The 16273-nt window shown below is 41.9% G+C and overlaps 1 protein-coding gene across 4 annotated transcripts in view; it reads right to left on the bottom strand.

Annotated features, from left to right (window-relative positions):
* Positions 1 to 11171: 11171 nt before the first annotated feature.
* slco4a1 (solute carrier organic anion transporter family, member 4A1) overlaps positions 11172 to 16273 on the bottom strand; it is a 52497-nt gene continuing 47395 nt past the window's right edge. For 2 of the 4 annotated variants that reach the window (XM_079741716.1, XM_079741715.1), the window contains exons 10-13: positions 16101 to 16270; positions 15464 to 15528; positions 14802 to 14950; positions 11172 to 12759 (exon numbers count right to left, since the gene is read on the bottom strand). In XM_079741716.1, coding sequence (XP_079597842.1) covers positions 12589 to 12759; positions 14802 to 14950; positions 15464 to 15528; positions 16101 to 16270 — 555 coding nt within the window. In that variant the 3' untranslated portion in view covers positions 11172 to 12588. Of the gene's footprint in view, positions 12760 to 14797; positions 14951 to 15463; positions 15529 to 16100; positions 16271 to 16273 lie in introns of those variants that run through there. The other 2 variants (XR_013812049.1, XM_079741717.1) reach the window with 2 other exon arrangements.

The following is a 16273-nucleotide window of genomic DNA, read 5'->3' as shown; positions in this document are numbered from 1 at the left end:
TGCTGGATTTAAGAAGTAGGCTGAAAAAGGACGATAGATAAACTGTTTGAGCGAGGAGTTCTGAAATCCTTTTACCAACTCCTAAAAACCTTGACCTTCACACATATGACTTCTACAGTTATTTGCAATTAAGAAATGATCTACAGAAGCATAAAGATTGGGAAAATTAAAGGAAAGCCGATCAAAATCTTCGGAAATCTTCTTCATATTGATGAAGGAAGGCCTGACTAAAAAGAAGGTTATATCAAACATTTATAAAATACCTCAAGAGGAGAGAAAACAGTTTGGATATTAAACATAATTGGGAACTACAAATTAATACAATTATTTCCAAAGAAAAATGGGAACAGGCATGTAGAGATGGACATAAATTGACCAATAGTCCAGTGTGGAAAGAGTTTGAATGGAAGTTTAATATTAGATGTTTCAACTCCTCTTATCATTTCAAAATTCAGCAACACTTCCAACATGTGCTGGTGGGGCTGTGGCTTGGTGGGAGACCATACACATATATTTTGGGACTGTCCAAAATGATCGACATATTGGCTTGAAATACAAAAAAGAAATTGATAATAGGGCTACATTCACCCCTTGACCCAACACACTTCATTCCAGGAGTTCTACCGATGACCTGTGGGATAAAAACCTAATTTATTTATTAAAAGTCCTTCTTCTGATACCCAAAAAGATGATCACGGTCTCCTGGCTAAAGCCGCAGCCACCGTCACTGAGCCAATGGAGAGAAGGGTCTGGCGAACACAGAGCTTGTGTGTTGTTGACGGATGTCACAAGCTCTGCTCTTTAAGTCTTAAAGACAAGATGGCGTCGACGGGTGAACTACGGATGGTATTGTGTGTATAAAATGTCATTTTTTAATTAACAATCCGTACACTTACAAAGCTATCAATGCCTCGTTCTATATGTTAAGACCCTTATTATACTACCAAAGAAGTGTCGGTCTACTTCTAGCCTTGTAAGTGGTTTAAAATAGCGTTTTAGTTTTTACCATGAGACATGCCCCTATCGTTCCAGGTTTATAGCACTTTGGTAGAATCAACTCAAAACAGCATATAAAAGAATGCGTCTATATGCCCTTTGATCTCAAGCTCAGCTTCCTTTAAATTCTCCACTGATAAATTTCACCCCGTGAAGCCAGTCTTGAAGCTCTTCATGGCCTTAAGATCTTCAGACTGAGTAAGAGAAGACTTCAACTAGTTCCTCTTGAAACGCAAACACATCAAATGCTTCTTAACTTGAGGTTCATGCGATTGCCCTCATTAGACAGAACCAAGAAGAAACGTACTCCAGGAACTGATGAATTATATCAGACTGCTCTGTGGCTGAGGTAGCGCGGAACACAGTCTTCCAAACCTCTGGGTCCTCCGTAGTTAGGGTGGTCCGTATTCTCTGGCCATTCATCCACTGACCCGATGAGAAAATCAAGCCCCTGTACCCAAGTCTTGTTGCTCATTAACAAATCCATCTTAAGTTCTAGTCAGCAGGGATGGACAGAATGCCTCTTCTGGTGGGTGGTTGGTCTTAAACTTGAAGTTATCAGACTGGATAGAACACTGGACTCTGAAGGCGCTCTTGGCTGGTCTGAGTCCAAGTCTAGGTCTTCAACCTCTTTCAACATCAACCTCTTCCTGTTTGGCTGTTGCCCACCGATTTGGTGACCCAGAATCCTCCTGTTTCAAGTATTTCTCTCAAGTCGGGGTACAGAGACATAGCCACCTAATTTGAGCTGACTGGCGCCAAGCAGTAATCAAAATAGAAATCAAGCAGAACTTTGTTGATTATTGTGGCTTCAAATTGGTCTCTGCTGTCCTCTGCATACTTAAAAGGAGCTAGGCTGGCACATCTGGAAGACAAAGTTGCTCCAAACAGATGTACTGCCATTCTGTATTCTACCAAGTCAAGGCTGATGTCACCGGATGGCCACCAGAGAAACCTGAGAAGGGTGGCATCTTCGTCCTGTACCTTAACCTGGTGGAACGTCGATTCCTCATCGGCCATGATGGCCACCTCTTCTTGCCTGATCCTGGTAATGACGCCGAGCACAGGACACTACGAACCTTCACTAAATTGACTTTTGCAATGATGTCTTCCATGAGCACAGATTTGAACTGAGTATTCTAAATAAACCTCTGCCTTGAGTTGAGAACACGCTGTTCAGCTACTCTTTGGTTGTAAGTCATCTTCATGACTTTGTTCCTTAATGTTAGACTGATATTGTGAAGTCTCTCAAGGAGTCTAGCAGACTGCAAGACCATTTCCATAAACTGTATGTTGTTCAGTCTCTACCTATGACGCAGCATCGAGAGGAATAGGGTTACCTGCCTGCGAGCTGGGGGTTCAAAGGGCTTAGCAGCCGGAAAGGTGCTCTAGATAACACTTGAAGACCCTTAAACTCATCTAGTACCCTGAATTTAGCATATGAGGCTGCTGAAGCGGTTTGTAACTCTAGATCTTCTCTCTGTAACTTCAGCTTGATTTCATGTTCGTATATCACTTGTCACGCAGCTCATGCAGATGAAGACAAATTTGAATGGTCTGAGGTTGACTCTCTAGCCCCTTGTTTTGGATACGTGACAGACACAGCAGTTATGCCATCTGAAGGCTCAACCTCTTCATTGTTCTTCTTAGCCTCAGCAATACGTAGTTGAGCCTCTTTCATCTGTGCTTCAAAATGTTCACCTGAGGCTCAAACCATCTATCCTGATCCCCATCGTTCTCATCATCTAAAGTCTCCGGAAGTAACCCTAAACTGAGATGTTAAGCTCGCCAATCTCTCCAAATAGCTTATGCAACTCCACAACCAACCTTGTCTGAACACTTTGAAGGTTACTGTCATTGTTGTCATCCATTAACTGACGCATCTGGTTCATTTTGCTCATAAGCTGACCTAGCTTAACACAGTTTAACAATCTTTGATCAATAGTCTTTGTAGTGACTTTAATTGGTCTAGCCCCAGCCGCTAAGATGGAATCTGAATTATTCATCTTGACTTTAAGAACATTGCAAAGCAGTCTTTATCATTAAATGTTTTAAATACCTTAGAGCTTTAACATTAGCTCCCTTAGCTTGATAACCGTTAAGTCTCCAACAAGGAAAAGGAAGAACAATTGTGCCTACTTTAAATTTTTAGTCACGGCGAAGTCCTTAATTGCTTTCTTTCCTTCCTGGACTCCAATATTTAATTAATTCTTATTCCAAAAGGAGCGTATTCTTCTTCCTCATATTGAGGCACACTGCCTTTCAATTGGTAGTTTAAACAGGTAGTTCTCACATCTGCCGTACCCAGCAGATGCTCTTCTCTGTCTCCCCCCCTTGGGCAAGACAATCCCTTGTTTTCCCCGGCTCTACACCTGTTGGATTTGCACACCTGCCATCTATCTCCAGTCATCATCCTGCCCTATTTAAATCCCGATTCTTCACCCACTTATCGCCAGACCGCTGTTTCAACCACAATGGTAGATAACCAGTCCCAGCATACTGAATTTTGTATTTTTTTAAATAGATTTTATGTTTCATGTTACTTTCTGCTCTTAATCTCTGTGTTCTCCTTGCCCCAGGTTCACCAACCCCGTTCCTGCCTGCCATCCATCCGGTGTGGTCATCTACCTGCCAGTAGCACTGCCTTCCTGTCTTCCACCCTTGCCTGTCCAACAGGCAAATCCATCCTTGCCTGTTTATTCCTTACCTCTCACATCCTCCCTACAATAAACCTCTGGTTTAATTCAACCTCCTTTGTCTGCATCTTCGCTTGGGTTCCCCGCGTTCGATCATAACACAAGTCATTTTTTTGTATATTGCTATTTTTTCCATAAGACTCCTGTATAAAAGTTATGAATTAAAAAGATTTGCATTCAAAGTTACACAGGTAATAAAATATGTCCACAACAAAATCCTCTTTTAAAAGAGTAAATCCAAAGTTTAAGTCATCTCCTAAATCACGTTACTGCAACTACGATAAGAAAACTGTGTTACGAAACACTGCAGACTAACCGGCAAATGGCTTCATTTGCTTGTCTAGTGTAAACAACATTACAAAAAACAGCTTTTAACCTGTGTCATCCACATAAATATAATTGATACTGAAATAACTAATCATCTAATAACTGTATATTGTAATATACTATTCCTCTCCTTATAATGTGAATGTAAACAACAATTGCATGTATAAATAACAAACATCTACGCAACTTACAAGTTTATAGCTGTTCAAATTATGCTGTATTGCATTGTTCCTTGTAAAGCCTGATAATGGAATGATAAAAGGCTATTTCCAAAGTTGAATGTGTCTGTTTTTCTTTATTTTGCATATTAATGAAACTATCCTAGGCTAGCATATGTTTCTATGTAGTGTCATCCGAATATCCCTGACACAAATAATATTATCTGACTGCATAAAGAAATGCCCTCATTTGCCTGCTTGTAATTCTAAGAAGGCTAGATTTTAGTAGTTTTTTTATGAATTGTGCCTATTTCAAAGTTAATGATAGTTTTGCCATTTGACAGTCATCATTTAGCCTGTCACAGATTATGACTCCAATTCGCTTAACCTACCACTGTACGGAGTGAACCCCATGGCATGTTAACAGTTTCATATCCTTGGCTTTTGGGTTAAGCAGTAAATGGAACAACAAATCATTTCAATCTTGACGGCTGTCTATTTGTTGTCTCCGCTTTCTATAACAAAGAGAAGATTAAAAACATCTCTTTAAACTCTGTGTCATTATCAAGGTGTAACTATGTTTCTCTTTTCATAAGTTGCATTGACAATATTGCCACTGTGTCTGAAATAATTACAAGTGTTCAACAATAAAGTTGATAATTAATAAGGGCATTGAAGGATTGAAGGATAGGCCTACTTGTTAGGTAGGCTATATGTAAGAAATATCTTGCTAAGTCCGGTTAGTTGGGTCAGAAATAGTCCTATATTTCTAAGTCTAAGTCAATATAGCCTAGGCCTACAAATAAAGAAAGAATGAGATAAGGGTTTCAAGATTCGATTCAAAGTTTTTACATGAGTAGTTGTAAAGATCAAAATGATTGACAGATTACATCAAAATAAATGGATCCAAACATCGCACTCCAATGTGAGATATGCAGCAGCAAGCTATCCACATCCTAGGCAGGCTAGATATTTGAATAGCATAAATACCATGTGACTATCAAGGTCTGGACCCGCTGATGGGACACCGTACCACGGAATAAGCCTTGATTATGTTGCCTTAAGCAAATCAGGGTGATATTGCAAGGTCAAACACCCAGGCACCCTGTCACGACTCAGATCAAGCTCTCGTTCAGCCAACAGTATAATTGGTACCCGCTGTCCTGTCATTTTTGGATGATTGTAATGATAGTAGGTCCTCTGATACACATCCGGATCAAAATAAACCAGGTTTCTTCTTGTTATGGTGATGAACATACATCTGCACGCTGAATGACAAGGCAGGCAGTTAACCTGCTGAGCATCGCGGATCCACCATATTAAAGATAAAGACCAGTACGAAAACCAGCATATAAACCGCAGCCTCTTTAGCACCTATTGCTCATTCCTCTGTTAAATGATATATTATATTGTTATATTCCAGTCGTCCCCAGTCCTTCACACGCCCTACACACATCCTTGCAGTTTCAGCTCTTATTATGATGCTGCGGCAAACCACCGCAATGCTCATTTAGGGAAAGATGAGACATGCTTACCTGCAGCTCTTCAGTTGCAGTCTATGTCCAATAATGACATTTTTTATTATTTTTGGTTTATTCGACTTTCATCGGCAAGGACTCCGCAGAGCGGTGATCCTCGCTCGGCGCCCAGAAGGAGGACGGCGATGTGCTACCGGGATACAAGAGCACTGAAGAAGCTGCGTGATGTAAAACAGGATTTAAAGGGACACGCCACTCCACTTAGGAGTGGGATTTGTTGTCTGTGGACGAGGCTGAGGATAATGAATAAGATGATGACGGTGGCGCCCCCAAGGGTTAGCCCTGCAGACATTATGCAGATACATGTCTCCTGAAACAATCCAGCCCCCCCAATAAAAAAACAATGTAATTCGCAGCCCCATTCAATGTTTAGTGAGTTAAAAAGAATTCACCCCTTCAAATGAAAGCTGTATATTTATATTATTAAGGGAAAATTCATGCATCATATTTGTATAACACGGCCTAAAACATGTTAATAGAGATAACACATTAAAAAGGATTGTTGTGGAACTCAATTATACTGTACCGGTATTAGTCCAACATTAAATGTAAAATTAGGAACCAAAGTATATCAGTACATGATTCCTTAACTCTTATTGATATAGTTTTCAATTAGCCTGTTTACTACAACAGCAGAATAGAATTCCTGAAATGTCATGTTTTTTGGTTTTGGTGTGCCACCCCAAGATTAGTGGCCCCATATAGCCACCCCTATGAAACATCTCTGGGGGCATCACTAGCTAACGATCAAGGATGTGTGTCACGCAAATGCTCTCCTCTCTGAACTATTTATGTAAATATATAAGTAGCCAACATTTTCTGATCGTATGATCTTTCAATCATACAGAGACAGCGCCCGCAGAAGAAGTTGCCATGAAGTGTAGAAAACACAAAGAGGAGAGAGTAATAGATCTCTTAATGGAGACAAGATTATACAATATAATTTGGTAATTGTATGATTATAGAATAATGTCAACTAGATTTTGTTCTATATACTCTGGTACGGTAAGTGGTGGTATACAATTGACAGCATGGTGATGAAAGCTCAGAGCCCAGAAGGATTTCAAGACTCATAATTAACAATAAATAAATGGGTAAAATACATGCAAACATGTTGTTGGCCTCGTTGTTGAGCTTGTAGTCAAACGCCCAGCATTGGACCTGCCAGTCTGCAGCCGGCAGAAGCTGAGCCAATCCCAACTGAGGCTCATGATGCCGGACCAGCAATGGAACGCCGATATCCATTAAGTGTTCCTTAACCTTGTTTTGCTTGTGTACCCCTTGAGCCGTTTGGCCATACCAGTAGTACCCCATGACTCATGCGTATTGATCCCATCCAACATTTTATCAACCCTGTCTGTGGTTGACCATTGTCCATGGGTTAAATAAATTGGATTATGTGTAAATTATATATATTATACCAATATTGTACACTCAACGGCGTCCCTGCCGTGGTGCAGGGTCTGGGCGTTCCCGTAGGGACCCACCCCACCGAGCTCTGGACGATCTGGACAACAGCAGACATATTTCCCTCAAGATTACCTCCTAGGCGTAAAGTTCACAGTTTTGACCGATAAAAAAAACCCCTCTGTTATCTGCAGACGGCCATATTAGATGCTGTAGAGCAACGCTGGGCGGCACAGCTGGCTCTCTTCAATTTCAAGATTGAGTACCGCCAAGGTGCGTGTTACAAAAACGCAGACGCATTGTCTCGCTTGCCTGCATTCCCCGCTCCGGACTCCATAGACGCGGTGGCACCGGGAATCTCTGTCCCTAATGAGATCTGAAGTGTTTTGACAACCCACCTTTCCGGGCCGGTTTACATCCAGGCCATAGATGCCTCCCAGTAAGGACTAGGGCTGATCTCCAACTCCTTCATTCAGAGGAGCCGGGGCTAAGCGCCTTTTACTGGAAGAGAGGGCAACCTCCCACAGCATTGGAAAGAGCCAAAGAGTTCCCTGCTGTGGTAGAACTTGCGCGTCAGTGGGATAACATACAGGAACATGGTGGTGGTGCATATGTTTGTTACTTTAAAACATTTTGCAAAAAAGCAGAAACGATTGATGGGGTGCAAAATTCCACCACCCAGACAGCATCCTGTCCAACCCCCGCCTCCAGCAGGCTCCTCACCAGTGCCAGGGTCTCTTCTGCCTGATGCTGCTGCTCTAACCCCTCCACATCGCCGGCGGTCTGGACGTCCGCCAGCGTCTGGGACACGTGGCCCTGCTCCTCCTGCCACAGGCCGTAACGGCACTCCAGCACAGGTCAGCCAGGAGAGCCCATCGGTGATACCATCTTGTGGACCTTGTTCTCCGCCGCCTGATGTTTGGCAAGGGCCAATTGATAAGGCCGCAGGCTGATTGGCCAGGCGGAACAGGTGTCAACGGCAGTGGCGGTTTTAGCAATTTGGGGGCCCAAGCGAAGGTATGTATGGGGCCCACCTCGTCCGATCTTTAAAAGAGAACGGAGAAAAATAATTACTGACTGAATGGTGGATAGGCAGGTAAAGTTAATCTACGCGGAAGTAAAGGTTGGAGATGAGAAAAAATACCTTCCCCTTTAAACCCTGCACACACTTCTTTAATCCAAAATGAAGATGGAAAGCAGAGAACACACAAAGTGTAGCACTACACAGACTAATAGTCAAAATGGAACCCAAAAGAGAATAAGGTTTCAGATAACACCTGTCTTTGCCAAAATGCCAGGAAAATTAGCACTGTTTATTCTTTTTTTTAAGATCAAATTAATATCGATATAACCAGCAAGACAAGTAGTTAGGGTAAAGCCCCACCAACAGTCATAAACTTAGCAAAACATCACAAACAGCCATATACACAAAAAATGCCAAGATGAGAGAAAAGATCAATTGTTCTCCACATCACACGCTTCTGACACAGAGTCGTACTTATGGACGTCTTCTCACAGGTCTTCAGCTAGCTGCTGCTGCTGCTGTAGCTTCATGTTCAACGCTTTAGACGTTGTTGTTCCTGTCTGTATCCCCAACAGTAGCCGTAAAAAGTGTGTCATCTTTGGCAGCGTTGCCAAATACTTGCCTGCGTCTTTTATCTTTTTTATTTTATTTGAGCCGCTTGGGTAACTTTATTTCCTAACCCTTAATTTTATTTTCGCGTGTAGACTCGTATTGCTTTGTCTCTGTTTGTGTATATATCTATCTTTTTTTGAGGATGCTTGGGGACCCCCCTACTATGGGGGCCCCAAGCGGCCCCGGCCTATGCCTCTATTGTAAGACCACCACTGGTCAATGGCGTGCTGAACCAACCTCGTCCGCCTGCAGTCCTCATCCCTGGCAATGAAGATGTCCCCGTAGCCGTCGACCCAACTGCGCATCCGCAGCGCATGGGCAGCCTGGGCCATCTCGGTGGAGGGAAAGGTGGCAGTCGAAGGGCTGCCGGTGATGTGCGGCCTGGTTGGTGGCCAGGGCTGCTGGGGTGCTACCTTGTGAATACTTTGCGGGTTGCCCCATTTCCGTCCCCTGCCCGGACTTGAGTGCCACAGTCCAGCCACCGCTTCCTCCCCCTGAGTCCGGCCTCCTCTCCGGTAACCATCGTAAGATGATCGTTGGTTGGCCCACCATGCCCCAGGGAGGGCGCCGGAGGTGTCCGGGAAGATGCGAGGAAGTGCCAGGGCGATGATCGACCCTGTGTCTTCCAGGGCCCGGCAGGACGGCCCAATCGAGACTGCGGTCAAGATATAGGCCCCTAATGCAGCCCGTAAAATCAACCGGGGCAACCTGACCATGGAGAGGCTGAGTGGTGGTCCTCTCACTGGACCCCTTCAAAGTGGTATTGTTTTCTGTGTTTAGGATGCAGTCAAATCACCAACTCACGCATTGATCCGTATCAGATGACACATTCCTCTTTGCAGAGGTATTTCAAGGAATGACTTTGGCTTTCGTTCCACACTTGGCAGCGGGCTTCAGATCGCCCCAGCGTCACACCAAACGTAGGCAAAGGGACCTCGGATCGCCCCAAATTGGTGCCTTAATAAATTGGGCTCCTTAACCCACTACAATTACCCTTACGCTGCATTTAAATCCGGCCAATTCACTGCAATCACACACACACTTCACATACAGGCATTAGTTCATTGTTTATTTCATACTGCAGTAAAAATGATTATTACTGCATTATAACAAAAACATAAATAAAAGATAAGAAACCCCCCTCCCCTCACACCTTGATATTAAGAAGGAATTATATGGCAGAACTGGGTGATTTAGCCACATGTTACGTACAATATATAATAACTGATATATATATATATATATATATATATATATATATATATATATATATATATTTACACACACACACACACACACACACAAAATAAATGAAATAAGACAATGTTCCACCATTTTCCAGGCTAATAAACATTTTCAAAACTAACTATTGCATAACTTGGCAGGGGACAAAAGCTTATCTTCAACCTGGGGTCCCTAAAACATGGAAATATGTCCAGTACTGTCATGAACTATCATCAATGTTGTAAAGTTCGCTAGCTAGCAAGTTCGCTCACTACCGGTTAGCGCAATCTAGCGATTTTGGTGGTTGTGCTTGTTATAAAGACAATATTTATACTATATTGAAACTCCATAATGATAATGCGATGGTCAGCATCATTTATTTAATGATTATTAACAAAGAAAACACTTACATTTATGGAGTTCGACCCTGTGGTATCTTTCGCCGCCATCATGCCTAGTATTTTTCTTGATTTTCCATTTTCTCGCAACGTATTGCTGGAGCAATCTCACAACCCTCGTTTGCAAGTCTGCCCGTCTAAAATCTTACTTCAAAGGGGTAGTTAGCCCTCCCCTTTACCCCCTACCCCTCAATAAAATGACAATTGGGACACCCCTACTCTGCGCATGAACATGCAAAAGGGTTTGGGTGAAGGGGGGAATTTGGATCGGCCCCAAGTCTTATTTCCTTTTCAAATTTTTCAGACAGCAAAATATATTTGAAACCCACACAAGAAAAATAACCACAGCTGAAACCGGTATTGTGAAATGAATATTATGCACTATTATGCATTACACTACATGTCTTCTGTACTTACTGACCTCAAATTTCAAGTTTAAGTCGTACATTATTCATATTTTCTCAATTATAAGTTGCCGTTCAAATCTGTCAAGGTAATACATTTCATAAATTTTTTGGGGGGAATACCTCTCCCGGCTTACTTTATACCATCGTCCCCATGAGGAATCATTTGATGGCGTCTAATTGCCAATTGGGTTGTCAATAAATAGTTTGAATACTAGCTTCTCCTGATTTAAATAGTTTCTTGTTTCATTTTATTATTATATCGTCACCTTTTCTTTTGTTGATTTTTGCTGTTCCCAGTGCAACATAAAATGTGAGCCCACAAATTCATTCAAGGCACACACAGATATATTGTTCAACTTTGTTTATAGAATGTTTTTCTTTTTCAGAAACATATTGAAAAAGTTGGTCACTTCGTCATTGTTTAAAAAAATAACTGAATAACTCAAAACACATTTAACAATTGTTTTTCAGATGTCAGAACGAATAAATGGAAAAAGTAGGACTGCTGTTCTCAGCAGATGCTGGATCATCATTCTTCTGCCATCTACCTCAGCCACGAGCCTCCTTTTATTAGAAACTGAGCAGTCTTAGGGGAGTAGGCCTGTAAAAGGTATAAATCTTAGTCTGTAAGACTATTCAATCTCAGGGCTCTGGATCTATGAGACAAAATCACTATGCATTGGACCAGTGTTATTGCATATTAAAGTAAAATGCTATTTGTTGGTAAGAAGGAAAAAATCATCTAATTTGAGAGGTCCATGATGCTACTTTTTTTTTTTACTAATAGGTCCAAATAAAAGTGATGCTTTGTATATGTCAAGCTTTGCCAACTGTGGGTCATCCTTGGCCAGTCAAATATATAAAACATATCCTACTTCCTGTAATAGTTCACTTTGCTAGGTTAAAGTGCAGATATGCATTTCCTTATTACAACTTTATTTTCATACTAAAGAATCATACATACTGATCTTGTGTTGGTAGCAAGCTAAACTAAAATGTCCCCCAATTTTTTGATTGCTATTAAATGCCAGAAAATGATGCACACTTTTCATGTTTCACAGTGGTTATGAAAACAATGTGTGCTTTTATGTTATCAGACCATATTTGTGCTGCTGGGTGTTAAAAAGTTATTATAGCCTAATAAAATAGTTTTTACAAAGTTTTGGTTTGGCATGGATATAATGACATACCTAATGTGTATAATAAGGATATTATACGAATCTAGTCAACTTCCTTCAGTCAACTTTTGAAATAACCGAAGGCCCATTGTTGTCTGTGTCTAGGAAAAAGATATACATTACTTCTGGCCAACATCCAAAATGCTTCAAACGTGGAAGGACTACAATGCACAGGTCTCGGTGGATGCGTTGCCTTTTCAGACGACACATCATAATACAGCATAAGATAAATGAGAATGAACAGTTCTGAATCCATTTCAACATTACATACCAAAAAGAATAATTGGAAATACAGGCCCTAATGTACACTGAAAACACAAGCAGGACTCACAACAGGCCATTCAGTCTGCAAAGCTGTGCTGCAATGTTGTTCATTTTTGTATTCTGTTAATGAGACACTATCGTTACCACAGGCTTGCCACACACACACACACACACACACACACACACACACACACACACACACACACACACACACACACACACACACACACACACACACACACACACACACACGCACACACACACAGAGTGCATCAAAAATCAAGCATCCAACACTCATCTCCAACAAAATAATGTCCATGCGTGCAACACAAAGGCAGCAGTCTGGGATAGTCTTTGGGTCAAAACCTAGCATGTGGGTTGACAATGACACCATCTTGTGGAAGGTCCTTGATGGGTAGGTCCCCCATATCTCCAGCGCCCTGGTCAGTGCTCTCACAGCTGCTCTGTGGAGACTCTGGTGGGGGCTGGTAAAGAATGCTGGCCAACAGGAAGAATATGATCCCCATCACCTGGGAGAGGCAGATTCATGCTAAATCAGAATCATCATCATCAGACTAGACGCCCAACTAGAACCAGAAAACGTTGACCACATTACTCCTAGTCTCTCCTGCCTCCAATGGTTTAGTGGCTTCCAATCAATGCCAGGTCAGGTTTCACACTGCTAATACTTACCTATTCATCCTGCAAGGACAAGCACCTTCCTACTTGCGAGACTTTATTACTCCCCTCTGTCTTTCTCAGCCCCTCTGGTCTTCAGGGGTCTTCTACACATTTTAAAACGTCCACCTGTAATCAAGCTGGACTGCTGATCAATTTGAATACAAACATATAACCTTTCTCTGTTCTCTCTCATTGGCCTCCTCAGAGGGTTCCTCAGCTCCCATTACAGATGACCTGTTAGCACTAGGTAGCTAACAGGTACCTGTAATCACTAGCTGACAGTTACCTGTTAGCACTAGGTAGCTGACAGGTACCTGTAATCACTAGGTAGCTGACAGTTACCTGTTAGCACTAGGTAGCTGACAGGTACCTGTAATCACTAGGTAGCTGACAGTTACCATTTAACCAACACTAGGTAGCTGATAGCCAGCACTAGGTAGCTGACAGGTTCCTGTTAGCCAGCACTAGGGAGCTGACAGGTTCCTGTTAGCACTAGGTAGCTGACAGTTACCTGTTAGCACTAGGTAGCTGACAGGTTCCTGTTAGCACTAGGTAGCTGACAGGTTCCTGTTAGCACTAGGTAACTGACAGTTACCTGTTAGCACTAGGTAGCTGACAGGTTCCTGTTAGCCAGCACTAGGGAGCTGACAGGTTCCTGTTAGCACTAGGTAGCTGACAGTTACCTGTTAGCACTAGGTAGCTGACAGTTACCTGTTAGCACTAGGGAGCTGACAGGTTCCTGTTAGCCAGCACTAGGGAGCTGACAGATATCGGTTATTTACTCCTCAAGATTTCTTGTCATCAAATATAGCCTGTAAGGCCATGATTAAGGGCTATATAAATAAAATTGACTTGAATCATCATTATCGTCCTCAACAACCAGATCCAGCATGTCGTAAAATGATGGCCGTTGTCATGACCCAAAACAAGCCTCAACAATGTGTCATTGTTGAGACTCAACGTGAAGTCGACGTGAAGTATGTCAACAACTCATATATATTAATTAATATTATTATATTTTTTGCACAGTTACTGAGGTGTCATATGAAGTTACTAAGGTTCTCCCTTAAGAATAGGACATTCAAATAACCTTCCAATTCTAAATTAAGCTGCATTATGAATGATGAAACAATGCTAGAACGAAACTACGATGCATGCAATGTCAACCATAAAAAGCAGTAGTGAATTTTTCAACGGAATCTACTTCCCAACTACAGAAAGGGGAATTTTTGAAAATTGTAAATCTTTTTCAATATGAGGTGAGTTGGTGGGCGCCAAAGAACTTCAGGTACAGTGGAGAGAAGAGCACAGATGTAAACAATAATGTTAAAATGTTTTCTTTAAACAAACAAAAAAAATTGAATTGCATGATGGATGAATAGCAATTAATTAGGATTTGGTATGGATTATTTCAAGGTCATTTAAAACAGCTGTTTGATAGGTTAAAGGTTTCTGACAAAAGGTTTTTGTTGATGTAAACGTTTGTTTTACCAAGGAAAAAAAAAATCAAAATACTGGCTAGATAAAGAGGCATATCATTGAACCACAAATGTAGAAAGTTGTTAAAACAACAAATCTGTATTCTCCTATATTATGTGGGGCTAGAGGTCATATGGAAACGAGTTTGATCTTTAGAAATCTTCCCCAAGAGCTAGCTGTGGAATACAGTAGTAACCAACTTTATTGTAAAAATAACTGGGGCACTTGAACATTACATTAGTGGTACTTAAGTAGAAGTTTCCGGTGGCTTCTAAATGTGTTGAAGAAGTATTATTAAAAGTATGGAAACATGCTCCGAAATACAGCAAGGAATTAGTCTACTAGGAAATAATTTGAATCGGACAGCCAAAAATGTGTTAAAACACAAATAAATCCATTTGTCGACGATTACCTTATATATGATTCCAGTTACGAGGGTGTATTGGCTCATGGCAGAGTTTTGATAGAGGTAGCAGGAACCCTGCTCACCACACTTATCCTGCCACAGCAGGCAGGATAAGTCGATCACCGATCCAAACGCTATCGGCCCGGGGACACTACCTAAACAAAAGCAACAGTCAAATGTCATGTGGATATATGTTTTTGTGCGGGGTTCTCCCCGAAGAACAAGACTGTTGTGACGTAGGCGTTCAGTTTACGTGAGTGTGTGGGGGCTCTCAGTGAAAACACTGAACAGCTTTGAACATATGGGCGTACTTCAAATGATTCTGAAACAAAAGGTGGTTTGGACTAGTTTCAAGGAAATGAAACTAGTATGAAACACCCGAATTAGCACTACTCAAGAGCACGGGCCACCATGGAACAATCTGCGGGGGAACCCTTGTTTGGTTTGTGCTGTTGCTGAGAAGCCAGAGATGCATGGATGAGTGACAGTGTTTCGTGGAAATAGCCATAGCGTTCAATTAACGCATTTGGATGTATGTGCATGTGCTTATGTGCGTGAGGTCAGGAAAGGGATTTTCTTGGTTAAGCTATAGTGTTTCGATGATACATTTAGATGTGCATGTGTGTTTGTAATTGTTCATCAAGTGTTTTGAAATAACAGATGCCTACCAAGTGTGCGCACCACAATCCACTGGATTCCTAACCCAAAAGACCTCTGGCTGTCCGGCACACACCTGCAAAGGGAAGACGTTCATTTCCAATATGGGTACCGTTTTAGGACATTTAAGGGTTCCTACATACTTTCACACACCGACGGTGGAGTCGACCATGCAGGGCGACAGCCAGTTCGCCGGGAGCAGTTAGGGTTATGTGTCTCGCTCAGGGACACATCAACACTCGGGATCGAACTAGCAACCTTCTGGTTACAAGTAAACCCATTCTTTCTCCTGAACTAAGCCTTGCCCATTTGGCTTTGGGCTATCTTTTGGGTTATCTATGAGTCATGGTGCATGTTTTGCCATAGCCATCCTTACATCCCATTTGTGTCCATAACGTTATTCTGCTGTCATATCGCTGTCAGAAGATGAGCACCATTAGTGCTTGAATGTATATCTAATGTTTTAATTTTCATTTTTTTTGGGACAAATCAAAGCTAGATATTAGGATAATTTGGTGCAATAACAATAGCGTGGCTGTTAAACAAAGCTAAGAATTGAAATGACTTGATTGCAAATTTGGCCGATATAATAAAAAAACATGTCCCAAAAATGGACAGGCATTAATCCATTGTCTAATTAACCCTCACCTCAAGGTGGCAGTAAGCGCTGGAATGCTACAGAGAAAAGTGAAGGAGATAACGATGAAGAAGAGCGAGAGGAAGGCCAGCATGTGGTTACAGGAGCCAGAGCACTTCCCTGCCAGGACCATGCCCACTTCCTCTGTTGTGTTCAGCACACAACTGCATCCAGAGTACACCTA

This window comes from Pollachius pollachius (assembly GCF_949987615.1).
Source record: "Pollachius pollachius genome assembly, chromosome: 8".
Classification (NCBI taxonomy): Eukaryota; Metazoa; Chordata; class Actinopteri; order Gadiformes; family Gadidae; genus Pollachius; species Pollachius pollachius.
The sequence above is the reverse complement of the archived record's forward strand: the minus strand, read 5'-3'. Positions and strand labels throughout refer to the sequence as shown.